Below are 16,728 nucleotides of genomic sequence, written 5' to 3' on the forward strand. Positions count from 1 at the left end.
ATCCAAGACTGAGGAACACATAAGCCCTTTAGCTTTTCTGCCCTCCTGATGCCTCCCTGAACCACTTCACTTGGCTCTTACCAAAACCCAGGTGAATTGGCTTCATTTCCAGGACTGACGTTGGTATGACAGGTGGAATCTTGTTGGGTTTTGTGGGGTTAGGAAGCACTTGATTATAATTAACATTTAGTTATATTTAGCATTTAATTATTTTCTATTATTTAATGCCTCATGTATGTTTAATTTTACTCCTCACCCTGCTGTAAGCTCCTCAGAGGCAGGGACCATGCCATCATCTCCCATTTCCCACGTGGCTTCCAGCACAGGATGACCATATGTATGGACTAAGAAAATAACATTTTTGCTTGTTTGATAAGCACTTGCATAGGAAGGACTAAGAAATGACAGGAATGGATTACCATCAGATTTATGTATGTCTTTTCCCTACTATACAGTGAGCACCTTATGGACAAGAATGGAGTCCCAACAAATTAATACAGAAGGTGCCTAGCAAATGTTGGTTCTATAGAACCCACACCTTGGAGATACTAATATGTGGGGAAGTTATAGGTGATGTGACTCTTAACCACTCTTGTTCTTCATGGAATAGTGACAGACCTAGTACCGTTGACATGAAGTGGAGGGTGGGAATGATTGCCCCCGTGGTTTGAGGGAGCTGCGGGAGGTGCTGAAGAATATTTAGGCACCAGATCTGTGGTCTCTTGGGCAGGTTGGCAGGCAGATGGCTGATTCTCAATGGGAAGAGAAATTGGGAGTAGGAATACCAGGACAAGTACCTAATCTTTCATTAAATGTCCCATGAGATCTCTGCCAGAATTGGATCTGGCATAATCCAGTCCCTCATTTGAACCATGTCTTTGACATTTCTGTGGGAGATATAAAAATCCAGAATTTGGAGAGGTTTCTCTTTAAGGACTTGTTAGATAGATTTTGGGTACCTGCAGAACAAGCCAGAAATCAACATATCTGCTTAGATGAGCGATCATTTATTATATACCTACCATATACCAGGCACTGTGCTGTTTGCGTTATCTGCTTGGTCTTGAAGCATCACAGTAACGCAGAGAGGTGTTTGCAAATCCCGTTTTTTTTTTTTTTAATGTTTTTATTTATTTCTGAGAGAGAGAGACAGCATGAGCAGGGGAGGGTCAGAGAGAGAAGGAGACACAGAATCTGAAACAGGCTCCAGGCTCTGAGCTAGCTGTCAGCACAGAGCCCGACATGGAGCTCAAACCCATAAACCGTGAGATCATGACGTGAGCCGAAGTCGGATGCTCAACTGACTGAGCCACCCAGGTCCCCTGCAAATCCTGTTTTATAGAGAGGAAACTGAGACCAAAAGAAGTTATGCTACTTGTCCAGGGACACAAGACCAAGGTCACATGGAATCACCATTCAGACCCATGCCTGTCTAAAAAACCATGTTTGTTTTATGTTTCATTTTAAATTTTTTAAATGTTTATTTTTGAGAGAGAAAGAGAGCAAGTGAGGGAGGGGCAGAGAAAGAGGGAGACACAGATCCAAAGCAGCTCCAGGTTCTGAGCTGTCAGCACAGAGCCTGACACAGGGCTCAAACCCCATGAGCCGTGAGACCATGACCTGAGCTGAAGTTGGATACTCAACTGACTGAGCCACCCAGGCGCCCATAAAGTAATTTTAATGTTTACTTTGAGCTTTCTAAAAATTCCCATGGTGCCTTGGTAGATTAAGTGCTGAGTGAAGAGAGATTTATTTAAATATTCAGAGCCGGTAAATTGAACCACTCCCCCTTCATCGTTCATCATGGCTATCTGATATAATTAATTGCTCTTCTTCTCTTCATTTTCAGGTGCATTGGGGTGACTGTTTAGTGTCACCAAAATGACACTCCATGCCACCCGGGCAGCGGCACTCCTCTCTTGGGTGAGTAGTCTTCCTCTCTTTTTGTTCCGAACTTTTCCAGGAAGTTTGGAGGGGTGTGAGCGGGAGCCAGGGCTATGTAAAGTCTTCTCATCTCCATATTAAGGAAATACAGTTTTCCGTTGCCTTTCCCCTTAGTTTTTAACTTTATTATTTTTGATGGTGCTGCTGCTGAGTGATCCGTAACTCTGCTTCTTCTAAGCATCTGTATACACCTTAGGAGAAGTATATATTTCTTTGGTTATGGACAGTTGCCTGTGGCACGGCATAGAGACCCATCTTCATTTGCTTCCTGTGCATTTTCCTAACTAGAAGGTTTATGCTGAACTTCAGTAACATGCAGGGACTTTGGTCTTGAAAGGCAAGGTAGGGCAAGGTTCTTCTTGCTTTCTTTACCATGTTTCTGTCTGCTTCCATTGTTTTCCTGTTAACCTTTTTGATTACTTAAATCCTTGTGCTAAGTCTTTTCATATGTTTTCTGTCCAAGACAAACAATGGCAAATGAAGGAGTAATACTGAATACTGGGAACATAAAGCTACAGAGAAACACAAGAGGCCCCAGAGTGTAGTGATGACAACTATGAGCCTTGGAGTCAGACAGCCTGACATAGAATCAGCACTCTGATCATCACTCCGTGTGTGTGACCCAGGACAAGTTACTTAGCGTCTCAGCACCATAATTTAAAAATGGAAATAAAATACATCATGGGGTTATTATGAGGATAATGAGATAATGTTTGTAAAAAGCATTAAGCACAGTATCTGAATAAATAATAATTCTTGGTACTTAAAATATCGTCAGTGCATGCTATATGTTTGGTACAGGATATTTTAGTAGTCACCCTGACTACTGATCAAATAGGGCCAATTAAAAAGTCAGTCTAAAAAAAAATTAAAGAATATTTTGAAGGACATGAATTTTTAATTTCCAAGAAGGGTGGGTTTAATAAAATGCTGTCTTTAATTGCTATTAAATTTCTAGTCAGGAAATGTGTTTATAGAATGAACAGGGGCGCCTGGGTGGCTTAGTCGGTTAGGTGTCTGACTCTTGATCTCAGCTCAGGTCTTGATCTAGGGTTACGAGTTCAAGCCCCATGTTGGGCTTTGTGCTGGATGTGAAATGTACTTTAAAAAAAAAAAATACATTCTTAGTCTTCGGTTTCTGAAATGTGAATTTTAGTTGTATAGTTTAAATGGGTATTTTTATATTTATATTTTACATATTTTATATTTATATTATTTCAGTATTAATTTTTCAGTCAGGTCTCACATGTTTATTACTGAACCAGCCTACTGGTGCAAAAGCATAATAACAGAGGAAAGTCATTTTCCTGATAGATCTACTGTTCAGGTAGTAGGGAGTTGATGAAATAGGAGGTGATGGAAAAAGAACACATGACTTTCAGGCAGCATAACGTGTGCCATCTCATATATGATCCCTTATAGACCCAGCGTCGGTCTTCTCCAGTACCGCCTTTACTGAATCCACTGGGGAATAGGACGATACTGCTTTTGTTTCTTGGCCAGGAATCGCTTGATACTGAAAGTCTTGTGAGAAGACATGGTGAGAAACAGCACCACATACCACGACTGGGAAGAAGAGGAGAGCTCAGTGTTTTATATCCATGTTAGAGACATTGTCTCTTCCTCTTCCTCCCCTCATCCCCAAGAAGGGGCTGGTTGTCAGCTGTGTCTCTAGTTCAGTAGATTAACTGAATATTGGGGGATCCTTTAGCCATATTGTTTTATTTTTTTATTTTATTTTTTTTAATGTTTGTTTATTTTTGAGAGAGATAGAGAGGCAGAAGTTGAGCAGGGAGGGGCAGAGAGAGAGGGAGACAGAATCTGAAGCAGGCTCCAGGCTCTGAGCTGTCAGCACAGAACCCAGTGCAGAGCTCAAACTCAACCAGTTGTGAGATCATGACCTGAGCTAAGGTCGGAGGCTTAACCAGCTGCGCCAACCAGGTGCCCCTAGCCACATTGATTTTTAAAAAAAATTTTTTTTCTTATAGTTTGTTTATTTTTGAGACAGAGAGAGATAAACATGAGTGGGGGAGAGGCAGAGAGAGAGGGAGACACAGAATCCGAAACAGGCTCCAGGCTCTGAGCTGCCAACACAGAACTCAATGTGGGGCTCGAACCCACGAACTGCGAGATCATGACCTGAGCTAGAGTCGGTCGCTTAACTGACTGAGCCACCCAAGCGCCCCTGGCCATACTGTTTTAAGTTGATAAGTTTGTTTATTTATTTAGGTCCTAGGCTTGGATTTATGGTGAGTACTACCATTACAGAGAACAGACATAGGCTTAGTCTTATTTAACAGCAGATACTTGCATACTTTTTTCAAAAGTCAAAATGAACGTGCATTAAAATGTTAATATATAGTTATATAGACATTTTCAATTTAAACAGAAGTTAGGGCATCTGGTGAGTCATTCGTTAAGCATCTGGCTCAGGTCATGATCTTCTGGTTCTTGAGTTTGAGCCTGGCTTCAGCTGAGCACAAACCCCACTTAGGAGAGCCCTACTTCTCCCTCTCCCTCCCCCTNCCCCCCCCCCCCCCCCCCCCCCCCCCCCCCCCCCCCCCCCCCCCCCCCCCCCCCGTCCCTTCCTCCCCCCCTTCCTGGATTCTCTCTACTCCTTGTTCATTTACATACCCTCTTTCTTTCTCTCTAAAAAAATACATTAAAAAAAAAAGGCAGCTAACGTGGATTTTATGATACTGTGGCAGCATCAAATTATGCTTGTTACATTAGTGGGAAGAATGCCATAGAACACACACATGTGACAATTATAGTTGTGGTTTAGCAAAAAACAATGTAGGAAAAAAGACTAGAAATACTTCAAAATAGTAAAAATACATGGATTAAAATACTAGAATGAGTGGGTTTTCCCCCCAAGTTTTCAGTAATTTATTGTGTAAAAATGAATTTGAATGAATTGTTATAGGGAATAGGGAACTTTTTAAGATTCAACAACCTTAAGTAACCCTAAAAACCTTACAGGCAGTTCTTAGGTTGTTTAGTGAGCTTGGCCTTCACTCTTGTGTTTAAATCCTGACTAAAGATGAAACAGCTTCTCCACTGCCCCAGCTTTCCAACAGTTTCTCATTTGAGAGCAAAATAATGCACAGGAAGAATATACATTTTTATATCCATGAAATAAACTGTTGCTGGATTCTTACTTAATTGGTGTGAGATGAATCCAGATTCCTTAAGTGATTTTAAATCAGCTAACTGGTCTAAGTTTTCAGTCTTGTTACTGATAAAGTTCTTGAATGCTTTCCTTAGATTGCAGGTATTAAAAGGAGGTGGTTTTGGGTGCTTGAGTCTTGGCACTCTCTTCATTTTCAGCTGGTGGAAAAGGACCTTGGCCTGGAATATTCAGAATCTTCCCCCAAAATTTATACTTGCCTTTCCTGACTAATTAGATTAAGCCTTTCCCCACACAAGATGGTATAAATATATTAATATATTGTCTTTAAGGCTTCAAAGAAAAGTCATCATTTTTTTTTTTTTTACAAATAGTTTATTGTCAAGTTAGTTTCCATATAACACCCAGTGCTCATCCCCACAAGTGCCCCCTCCATGCCCATCTCCCCCCTCCCCCAGAAGTCATCATATTTTATGTTCTACTCTTTTTTTTCCCTTAACTTTCAGCCTATTTAATTAATTAATTTATTTTTAATGTGTGTTTATTTTTGAGAGAGTGCAAGTGGGAGAAGGGCAGAGAGAGAGGAGGAAGACACAGAATCCCAAGCAGGCTCCTGGCTCTGAGCTGTGAGCACAGAGCCCAACGTGGGGCTCAAACTCACGGAATGTGAGATCATGACCTGAGCCTAGTCGGATGCCCAGCCGACTGAGCCACCCAGGCACCCTACTTTTAGCCTATTTTAATTTAGATCCATTTAGAAGTTGTTTCTTTTTAATTTTTTAAATTTATTTTTGAGAGAGAGCAAGACCATGGGGGAGGGTCAGAGAGCGAGGGAAACACGATCTGAACCAGGCTCCAGGCTCTGAGCTGTGAGCACAGAGCCTGATGTAGGGCTCAAACTCTCAAACTGTGAGATCATGATCTGAGCTGAATTTGGATGCTTAACCAACTGAGCCACTCAGGTGCCCCTAGAAGTTGTTTGTTTTTAAGTTTGTTTATTTTAAGAGAGAGAGACCAAAAGAGAGAGCAGGAGAGGGGCAGAGGGACAGAGAGAATTCCACACAGGCTCTGCACTGTCAGCACAGAGCCTGACGCAGGGTGCGAACTCACAAAGTGCAGATTCATGACCTGAGCCAAAACCAAGAGTTGGGCCACCCAGGTGCCCCTAGAAGTTGTTTTTAACAGATAACTATTTAACCAGATGACTAGTACCATTTCTGTGGCTGAGTCATTGTTTCTTTTTATTTAATACTCTTGATTCTCTAGAGTGCAGTCAGCTAATTTAATACTGAGAAGTAAAAGTTTTGGTATATCTACTTCATTATTTTAATATTATTAATCATAACAGTGCTTTGCATTTAGCACTTAACCTTTTATAGTGTATTCTTGCATCCATAATTCCATTTAAACCCACACTGGTCCTTTAAAGTAAACAGTGTAGGAATTCCATCCATTTGGCAAGTGAGAAAGTAGGCACAGAGAGAATTAAGTTGATAACAAACGTTCCTGGCAAGTTAGTGGAGGAGCTGCACCCAAAATCTTTATCTGGGAGCTCCTAGCCCAGTACCAGTTCATTCATTCCTTCACTTATCTGCCTATCTTTCTCTCTGTCTATCTGAGTAATCTCTACACTCAGCATGGGGCTTGAACTCACGACCCTGAGATCAAGAGTAGCATGCGCTTCTGACTAAGCCAGCCAGGCACCCCATAGCCCCAGTACCTTTTTAAGAGCACATTTGTAAACAGTAGAAACTACTCATTGTATATAATAACCACTGTGCTGAAGTTCTTAAAAAAATACCTTGTTAATAAGCAGCCTAAGTTCCCTGTTACCTCAGTCTTGCCTGTGTGATTGACTGACTTAGCAAACCCTTTGTTCCTGTGGTAGTAACAAAGGTGAAGTTCAGCCCAGGCTTCTTCTGAACTTCATGCCTTTGGAATTTCTGAGGTTTTCCTGTAGAAGTTGACTGTATATGCTTGTTGAATAACCTGTGTACCTGACTCATTTGCAGGTGACTGCTGGTGAGTTTTCTAGTTGTAAAGACTGATTTAGGTGGATGTCTGCCTGAAGGCAAAGAAGAGAAAAAGGCAATTGAATCGGGATTGACAAGTTTTTCTCTGGGGTTCCCAGCTCTTCTTTCCCTCCCTCATTTTTTCTTTGTTATCTTGTTCTCTCATCATTTCTCCCTGTGTCAGCCAAAGTTTTATGTCTGTGAAGAATTTTTTTTAGGGTTTATTTATTTTTGAGAGAAACAGAGCATGAGCTGGAGAGGAGCAGAGAGAGAGAGGGAGACACAGAATCCGAAGCAGGCTACAGGGTCTGAGCTGTCAGCAAAGAGCCCGACACAGGGCTCAAACCCACAAACTGCGAGATCGTGACCCAAGCTGAAGTTGGACACTTAACCAACTGAGCCACCCAGGTACCGTACCCTGGGAAGAATTTTTAAAATGCGTTAATAACAGGGGCACCTGGCTGGCTCAGTCGGCTAAGTGTTCGACTTCAGCTCAGGTCATGTTCTCACCAGTTCTGGGTTCATACCCTGCTTCAGGCTCTGTGCTGACAGCTCAGAACCTGGAGCCTGCTTTGGATTCTGCGTCTCCCTGTCTTTATGTCCCTCCCCTATGTGTGTGCCCATTCTCTCTCTCTCTCTCTCTCTCTCTCCCTCCCCCCCCTCTCTCAAAGATAAATGTTAAACACATTTTTAAAAAATGCATTAATAACACAATTTTGTATCTGTGTGGTAGTGTATAAAACATGTAGTATTTAATGTAAGTTTTGAATAGCTATTTCAAAGTCCATGAGATAGGGCTGTAATGTGAAAATTTGACATATAGAGGGTTATGATGTAAATATTCAAGAGATACAAAGGGCAATAATACAAAAAAGCCTTTCTTTTAACCCACTTCTGACCCCCCAGCCATCAAGTTCCTGTCCCTAGAGGCAGTTGGTGGTACAGGACAATTTCTTGTGTATCCTTCCAGAGCCATTTTATGCCTAGTTATAGTTAAATCATATCCCAAGTGCTGGAGTATCTTAGAATTTAAGTTCTCATTTAGTTGAAGCCAGAGGAAGAGCTCTGAGGCTGCGTCCAGGCGGCTGTTACTGGGTGAGTGGCTGCAGCACCTTCTCTTCGCTGAAGTGAAAGCTCCGAGGACCAGCTGTTCTTCGTGTTTGCGGCTGCTGCTGTGAGCACTCATCGCGAAGTCTGCGGAGTGCAGCCAACACAGTGCTCTCCGAATCACCAGGCTCTCCCCTTTGTTTCGCAGGTGAACAGTCTGCACGTAGCAAGCCCTGTGGAGGCCGTGCTGCAGCTCCAGGACTGCAGCGTCTTCCTCAAGATCATTGACAGCATGTGAGTATACTCCACACCCCTCTCTAGCCTCACATGTGTCCCACATGAAGCTGAATGTTGGGCTGGGGACCTCATTTACTCCCTTTGCTTGCTGACAGCCATGACCAGAGAGCATGGGCAGGATTGCCAGCGTGGGGCCCCAACGCAGGAGCACACTGAGCTTATCGCCCAGTCCCTCTGTCTGTGGGAGAGGTGTTGCTCTGGCCCCGTCCCACGGCTTCCTCACTCTTCTCGCACAGGAGAGCCTACAAGTCTCTGTGCTTTCACAGGATTTCAAGAGTCTGCTCTGGGGTTCCCTGTCCACTTGTCTCAGAGTCTTCCATACCCTCTTCTCATGGCTCTGGCTCATCCTTACCTCACAAGCCCTCTTGGCAGCCTACAGGGCCAGGAGGAAGAAAGGGGAAGCTCTTGTACTTAAGGGAAATCAGCAGCACCTAGAAATCTTATCTCAAACTTGTTAGCCCAGCACTGATCTGCCCCTTTCTAAACCATTATAGCATTTCTGGGGGTTTCCCTTGCCTCATTAACTTGCTTTGTGAGATTGATTAGCATTTGATAAGCTCCTTGGTGTCCCCTAGCCAGGATTCTAGTGAGCTTTTTTTTTTTCTTTTTCTTTTACGTCTTTGAACCTCTCAGTTATTTGGGGAATCAGCAGACTGGGCCTCCCTGATGTATCTTCCCTCTCTGGCACCAAGCAAAGATGGGTCAAGCTGTAACCTACAGTTATTTGTTTAGGCTCATATAGTTTGTCCTTTTTCCTCTGTCATCAGCCTTCAGGAGTTAGGGCAGAACTGACCTTTCACATCTCTGTGCTGTGGGCAGAAGTGGGATCAGCCATAATACAGAGAATTGAGGGGACAGTGGAGAGGACCCTCCTTTTTCAAAGGAAAGCACGGTAGACCAGGAGACCCCAGGTCAGGGATCGGCTGGAGTTTGACTGCAGGTGTTTGTGTTCTACACATAGCAGGTAGGAACTGGGGTGGGGGCTTAAGCATCTCTGTGAAGCAGTTTGGCCACCGCTTCATAGGGAGAAGGCAGAACTGAGCTTGTCAGAGGCAGGGACTGGATCTGATTCTCGTTGGGATCCTCTGCACCTAGCTTAGGACAGTACACTGATTTGGTTTTAATTAATGGTTGTTGAGTAAGTGAACAAAAATGTAGTTGCTATTCTTCATCAGTAAAGTCTAGTGGGGCTGAGTAGCCTAGAACAGATGGATTCTACTAGAGTGGTTTTTGGTTTTAATTTTTTGAATGTAGTTTTTAAAGTGTATGTTGATGGTGGGATGTCTTACAAGGCTTTTTAAAAGTCCCTGTGGCTCTAATCAGCACCTGCCTTAGTGCCTCTGAAAGAGGTCACTCTTTTCTTACTTTGATACAGACAGTACCATTTTTTTTCCCAGTTACCTAGGCAGGACCTTTCAACATCTTAAATTCCTCCCTCTCCTTGGCAGTGATTCTACTCGGTCACCTTCCTCTCAGTTTGTCCTTTAGAAGACTTCTCCCATCCCTGCCTCTACCTCATTCTGGATACCCAGTCCTCGTGGCTTGGTTCTGCTCTAATCTGTGCATAGTCCCAGGGCATGTGACCTCAGGAACCTTCTTCCTCCAGTCCTGCTTTTATTGTGGGTGTCCCACAGCTGGTGGACCTCAGGGATGGATTCTTCATTACCAGGAGGTTGAAATCTAAAATCTCCACCATTGGTATTGAAGAACTTTGATCAGGGGCTCATCTCTTCCCACCAGTCTTGTTCTCCTACTATTTCTACCTCCATACCTTACCCTATTTTTTTCCCCTGATCCTGTAGAATTTTCTCAGTTCTGGATTTTATTTTACTCTTTATTTAAAAAAATTTTTTTTAATGTTTGTTTAATTTTGAGAGAGAGACAGAGAGTGCGAGCAGGGGAGGGGCAGAGAGAGGGAGACACAGAATCTGAAGCAGGCTCTAGGTTCTGAACTGTCAGCACAGAGCCTGATGCGGGGCTCGAACCCACGAACCTTTAGATCATGACCTGAGCCAAAGTTGGGTGCTTAACTGACTGAGCCACCCAGGTGCCCCTGAATTTTATTAATTGTATCATCATGGTATCGCTCAGTTTGTTCTCCGCACCCCCCACCTTGTTGCCTGTAAACTGGTAATTAGATCCAGCCTTGATTAGCTGAAGGGTTTTTTGTTGTGTTCTTGTTTTTGCACGGATTCTTCATAGGTGGAATTATATACCACCTATAAGTTAGCATTTTGCAATTCTTAATGAAAGTAATTATTTTTCAAACCCTAATGAAGTGGTAGATCTAGACAGTTAACATCAGTGGCTGGTAAAACCATTAGGCTGACAAGACCTAGCTTACTGTTTAATTTCAACATCACAAAAAGATGGGCAGCCAGGTGTAGTATTCCTTGTGTTGTAAAGTACAATAGGCTGCAGCATGGTTTTTGTTGTGTGTGTTTGTTTTTTTGGGCACCTGGTTGGCTCAGTTATTGGAGCATGCAACTCTGGAGCATGACTAGGAGGAGTGGAGGTAGAAGGAGGGTGAGAGAGGAGGGAGGAAGAAAACAAGTGAGTGTGTGCGCATGCACACACACCCCCTAGGGGGAGGGGCCATTGAAATTCCAGGTTAATCCTAATCTCCATCTCTGATCCAGGACAATGCAAATCAGCCTCCTTTGGGAAGAAAGATGTGTTCTTGGTAAATGTGTTCTGGCTTTTTCATTGTGGATGCTGCTACTGTTGCTAACCTAAATCAGATGCTGGTTCTCTGGGAAGGCCATGGAGGATGGCAGGGTTGGTGGCAGATAGCAGCTGTAGGGATTGAACAAGTCTTGTTCTCTGGCCACTTGGCCTTCTCTCTGGGAAAATACATTGGCGTCAGCCTCTCTTAACAAGTTTCCCTTTCTGTTCTGTGTTAAGAATAGCCTGAAGCAAAAAGTCTGTCCCATCTCTGTGATATCTGTGAGACTTGAATAGCAAAGTTTAGTAGAGTCATTTTTGCCAGAAAACCGAAAGCCCTGACATTTATGTTACTGACATTGACCTTTGCTCTTCCTGTTACAAAGCATCCCTCATTTGTCAGTCAACCCATATGTACTGAGTACCTCCTGTATCCTAGCTTTCAGGTCACACAGTTAGAGCATCATTTGTAAATGATGCTATTGTATCAGTGCTGCAGAAAGTCCTGAGAGAGAGGTGGGAGGCATGACTAGTAGTGGTTGCAGATAAGACTTGAACTCACTTTTAAAGGATTGGCTGGAATACTCCAGGTCCAGCATTTTAAAAAAATTATTTTTTAATTTACATCCAAGTTAGCATATGGAGCAACAGTGATTTCAGGAGTAGATTCCTTAATTCCCCTTGCCCATTTAGCCCATCCCCCTCCCACAACCCCTTTAGCAACCCTCTGTTTGTTCTCTGTATTTAAGAGTCTCTTATGTTTTGTCCCCCTCCCTGTTTTTATATTATTTTTGCTTCCCTTAGGTTCATCTGTTTTGTATCTTAAAGTCCTCAAAAGAGTGAAGTCATATGATATTTGTCTTTCTCCAGCTAATTTGGCTTAGCATGGTACCATCTAGTTCCATCCACGTAGTTGCAAATGGCAAGATTTCGTTCTTTTTGATTGCTGAGTAATACTCCATTATATATATATCTATATTATATATATATATTATATATAAATATTATATATGGATATATATATCTTTATCCATTCATCCATTGACAGACATTTGGCCTCTTTCCATACTTTGGCTATTGTCGATAGTGCTGCTATAAACATTTGGGTGCCATGGGCCCTTTCACAACAGCACACCTGTATCCCTTGGATAAATACCTAGTAGTGCAATTGCTGAGTTGTACAGGCCTAGCATTTTTAAAGCCTATTTCATGCAAATTTACTTATCCTAGGGGCTTAGTGGGGGGAAAAAAGAGGTTTTATGGTCAGATAGGTTTAGGAAATAATTCATGTTATATCCTCTTCTTTAGAAAATGCTCGGTTTGGTTTAACCCAGCATTTCTCAAACATTTAACCTGAGAATCCTCTTTATTTTTATCTATTGGAGAAATTTTATCTATTAGAGAAATTATTGCTCTCTCCTGAGGCAAGGAGTCACAATGTTCCGGATTGTGGGTGGGTAGGGAAGATGGCTCTTGAAGGAGTCTGGGGGGAGATTAGCATCTCCTCATGGCTTTGTAGGAGTCCCTAATCACACACCAGCTATCCAGAAAATGGCTTTTCGTGGGAGGCGGGGGGCGTTCACTTGTAAGAAGGCTTTGTAATCATGTGGGAGAGAGAGGGAGGTACGTTTGTGGTCTTGGCTTGGGTGCTGCTTATGCTTTGCAAGATGTCTGGCACTGTGAAGTTCTCTGGCTCAAGGGCCTGCCTTGCCCTCCAGAAAGTTGACTGAGAAACCTGGAGATTCAGTAGAACCTGGAGATTGAAGAACAAAAGGCCCCTTTAATCAGTATCTCTAGCCATAGAAGCCCAAGGAGAAAAATCCGCTTTCTAATTCCTAGTGGAGCTATTATTCTCCAGTGAAATTGACCTAGCAGTTAGCCTGAGTGCCAGGGGCCCAGGCTGCGTGAGGGCTCCCCCTGCTGCCACCCTTCCCCCAGAGCTCTCAGCACTTAGCCTGCCCTTCCAGTTAAACAGACCAGCGCTGCAGTACCCAGCCACCTGAGTGTTGTCCCTTGGCCTTAGCCATCTCAGCCTTTGGTCTGTTGTGTTGAATTTTGCCCTGTCCCTTCAGACTCTTGGGAATTCCCTCCTATTCTTTGAGTTCTTGGACTTGTTTTTCCCTTTCCATCATCTGTCTTACTCTAGCCATGTTTCCCAGGCTTCCTGACCTTTTACAGTTGAGCCATTCCAGACTACTAAACCTAGCTTCCCCTTCATCTTCTCATCTTTGTCCTCTCCTTTCGGCCCCCTTCCTACAGAGCTTTTTCATATTCATGAAGAGGGTGGCAAAGTGCCATCTTTTCTAAAAGGACTTCCTGCCTCAAGTTCCCACTTCTCACTCGCCACACAGTTTCTTCTGACCAAATGGCTCTTTGGTATCTTCTCCCCTGCTGCCAGCATCTGGTCTGGTTGTCTCCCAGTTCCAGTACAGACCAAGCCTGAAGGAAGGGGGAGGTAGCATGGAATGGAGTAGCAAGGAGGGAAGGATTGCTAAGTACTCTCATCCTGATACTTGTTCTTTTTCTAGCCACGGCACTGATGAGGGGCAGCAAATCCTGCAACGGCCGGTGCCAGAGAGACTGGACTTTGTGTGCAGTTTTTTGCAAAGTAAGCACCTTTCTTACCTAGAAAAGGTAAGGAGCTCCTAAGAAGGAGCTGCTTCCTCAACTCCCGGGACTTTGGGAGTCTGGAGGAACCAGCTCACAGGAGTCTGGAGGAGCGGAGGCTGAAGGCTACTGACTCTGTACCACAGAGATGAATACAACTGTTTCCCTGGGTCTGGTGATGCTTATGCCATCAGGGAAGAAGAGTGTCCCTTCAGTCCCAGAGCCCATTTCTGAGATCCAGGTAGAGCCAGAGGTCAGTGTTTGGGATTCATCTTCTTGGGCTCCCAACCCTCCACCTGTGCAAGGAGTTGGAGGAGAGGGATGGATCCATGTTATCCTTCCCTTGCAAGAAAAACATTTCCCCTGGATAACTGAATTAATTGCCTAGGCAATAGATGTAGGGGCAGAGGCAGATTTAGGTTGAGGTCTGGGCTCTTTCACTCACAGCTTGTATGACCTTTCTGGACCTAGGTTCCTTGTCTATAAAATAAAGATAATAACTGCTTTTAAGGTTGGTGGGTAGTAAGAACAGATGCATAGGTAGCGCAGTGTCAGTTTCCCTCCCTGTACAGTCATGGACACAGAGTCCTCCCCTTTGACATGGGAGCTATCAGCCATCACCCCCTCAGGAGAGTTATGGGAGAGGTGATAATAGATTTAAATAAAGCAAAGGTTAATAGTTGACAAAACAGCAGAAGAACCAGGTGTCCCTAGTCCTCCTGGTCTGACTCAGCTTTAGGCTTCCTCTACGACCTTACCTAGAACAAGACCCTAGATAACCTGGACTCTCTGGTTCCTTCTCTCTGGTGCTGAGCAGGAGTTGATGCATTGGGTGGGTAAGTGGAGTGTCACGTCTCAGTGCTGCTGTGAATTTGTAACCTGCTTTTTACATAGCCTACTATCCCTGTAGTTCCTGGACTGACCTAGGATAAAGCTAACTTCAGGTGGAAATGTATATATTGGGGGAGAGAGGACGTAGGAGTAAGGAGTCTCCTAGCCCCACCAGAGATGGTGATTCTGTTCTACTCTGAGGTGTTCTCATGATCTCAGAGATGGTGTCCAGGAAGTTCACCCTGTTTTCTGCATTGTCCTCATTACAGAAAACCGAAAACATCCCTCTTCTCTGGAATGCCTGGTGTCCGTGCAGAAGGTGATGGAAGGGTCAGAGCTGGAATTGGCCAAGGTACCTATGGAATACCAGATGGGTAGGAGGGTGGCACTAGATGGACCTGCCAGGCCTTCTCTTAACCCAGGGGAAGTAGTGGGGACTTTATTTCTGGGGCTCATGCAGGTTGGAGGTCAGCCACCTGGCTGAGGCAGAGGCTGATTCAGCCCAAGGATTCTTGGAGCCCGTGCCCTATGACAGAGAGATGTACTAGCTTCAGTGAAGACCTGGCAGGAATTGGGCCTCACCCAATTGTCATAGTCTTCTTTTTAGCTCAGTCTCCTTCATACCCTCTCCTGTTTCTGGGTGCTGGCCTATAGAGGGCAGTTTAAGCTTCGTAGTTACATTCCATGAGTTCAGGAATTCAGTTGTGCACCAGGTTTTTTGTACAGTGGGCCGTGAGTCCTCAGTCAGGTGTTTCCTGGTGCAGTTAAGGGCAGGGACCTGGGGCTGCTGAGTGCTAGGAGCTCTGGAAAAGCCTTCAGAATATCTCAGAGTCCCCAGAACAGCCCAGAGAGGGAAGCACTGAGAAGAAATAACCCTGCTCAGTGACTGTCTTCTCTTTGGCTTCTAGATGACCATGCTGCTCTTATACCACTCCACCATGAGCTCCAAAAGTCCCAGAGACTGGGAACAATTTGAATATAAGATTCAGGTAAGCCCTGTGCCTCCACCACACCTGGTGGGCCTAGCTTGTGCTTCACCTCACTCCACTGGTTTTCTTTCAACAACATATACTGTTCTTTTAAAAAATTATGTTGTAGTAATTACAGCCATTCATTATAGAATGTCTGGAAAATATTGAAAAATACAAAAGAAGGAAATAAAATTGCTAGTAATCTCATTCCCAGAGATAACTGTTAACTTTTAAGGGATATATTTCCAAGTCCTTTTTCGTGTGTGTGTGTGTGTGTGTGTGTGTGTGTGTGTGTGTTTAATGTTTGTTTATTTATTTTGAGAGAGAGTATAAGCAGTGAAGGGGCAGAGAGAGGGAGAGAAAGAATCCCAAGCAGACTCCATGCTATCAACACAGAGTCTGACATGGGGGCTTGAACTCACAAACCGTGAGATCTTGACCTGAGCTGAAGCCCAGAGTCAGATGCTTAACCCACTGAGCCACCCAAGTGCCCCATTCATGTACATATAGTTAACTATAGTTGTAACTGTACTGTGTTGGATAATATATAGAAATTATTGTTTCCTCATGTATGTGTTCCCATGTGAGTGTGTATGTTTTTACACAAACTGTCACTCCACTTTTTTCCTCCTTTCCTGTAATGGGAAGGGTTAGTGACAGAGAATATCTTTGTCCATCATGACAGTCTAGCTCAGAGCTGTTACCTTCTCTCCCCTCTTCTATTTGGTCCATAAGTGAAGAAGAGTTGCTGTAGTGGCTTCACTGTAGAGGGAATGACCTGGTTTCTAGAAACTACCTGCCATGTGGGGCCTGATGTTGGCTTTGCATGAGCAGCTGTCCTTTATTTCCCAGAGCAGGAGGAGCTGGGGTGCCACAGTGGGTAATGTAGGTGACTGGGGGGTCAGGGAGCAGTGCGCAGAGAGCTGTGGCCTTTCACGTAGTGGGAGGAATGGGTGGTTCCTTCCTTTAACCTTTTCTCTGCTGCAAGCTGGCCACAGACCTGGTAGAGATAATTTTTTTTTAAGTTCATTTATTTTGGGAGAGAGTGTGTATGAGTAGGGGAGGGGCAGAGAGTGAGAGAGAGCATCTCAATCAGGCTCCGTGCTGTCAGCACAGAGCCCAGCATGGAGCTTGATTCCATGAACTGTGAGATCATGACCTGAGCCAAAATAAGAGTCGGATGCCTAGCCGACTGAGCCACCTAGGTGCCCCAGAAACAGGAATT

At 44.0% G+C, this 16,728-nt stretch overlaps 1 protein-coding gene across 5 annotated transcripts in view; it reads left to right on the forward strand.

The window, feature by feature from the left end:
- Positions 1-16,728, forward strand: part of NUMA1 (nuclear mitotic apparatus protein 1) — a 71,226-nt gene that overhangs the window by 35,976 nt on the left and 18,522 nt on the right. For all 5 annotated transcript variants that reach the window (XM_039252026.1, XM_039252025.1, XM_039252027.1 and 2 more), the window contains exons 2-6: positions 1,850-1,923; positions 8,342-8,427; positions 13,623-13,702; positions 14,802-14,884; positions 15,441-15,521. In XM_039252026.1, the coding sequence (XP_039107957.1) occupies positions 1,882-1,923; positions 8,342-8,427; positions 13,623-13,702; positions 14,802-14,884; positions 15,441-15,521 (372 nt within the window). In that variant the 5' untranslated portion in view covers positions 1,850-1,881. The remainder of the gene's footprint in view (positions 1-1,849; positions 1,924-8,341; positions 8,428-13,622; positions 13,703-14,801; positions 14,885-15,440; positions 15,522-16,728) is intronic.

This window comes from Hyaena hyaena, unplaced genomic scaffold (genome assembly GCF_003009895.1).
Source record: "Hyaena hyaena isolate Hyena2069 unplaced genomic scaffold, ASM300989v1 scaffold_406, whole genome shotgun sequence".
Taxonomy (NCBI): Eukaryota; Metazoa; Chordata; class Mammalia; order Carnivora; family Hyaenidae; genus Hyaena; species Hyaena hyaena.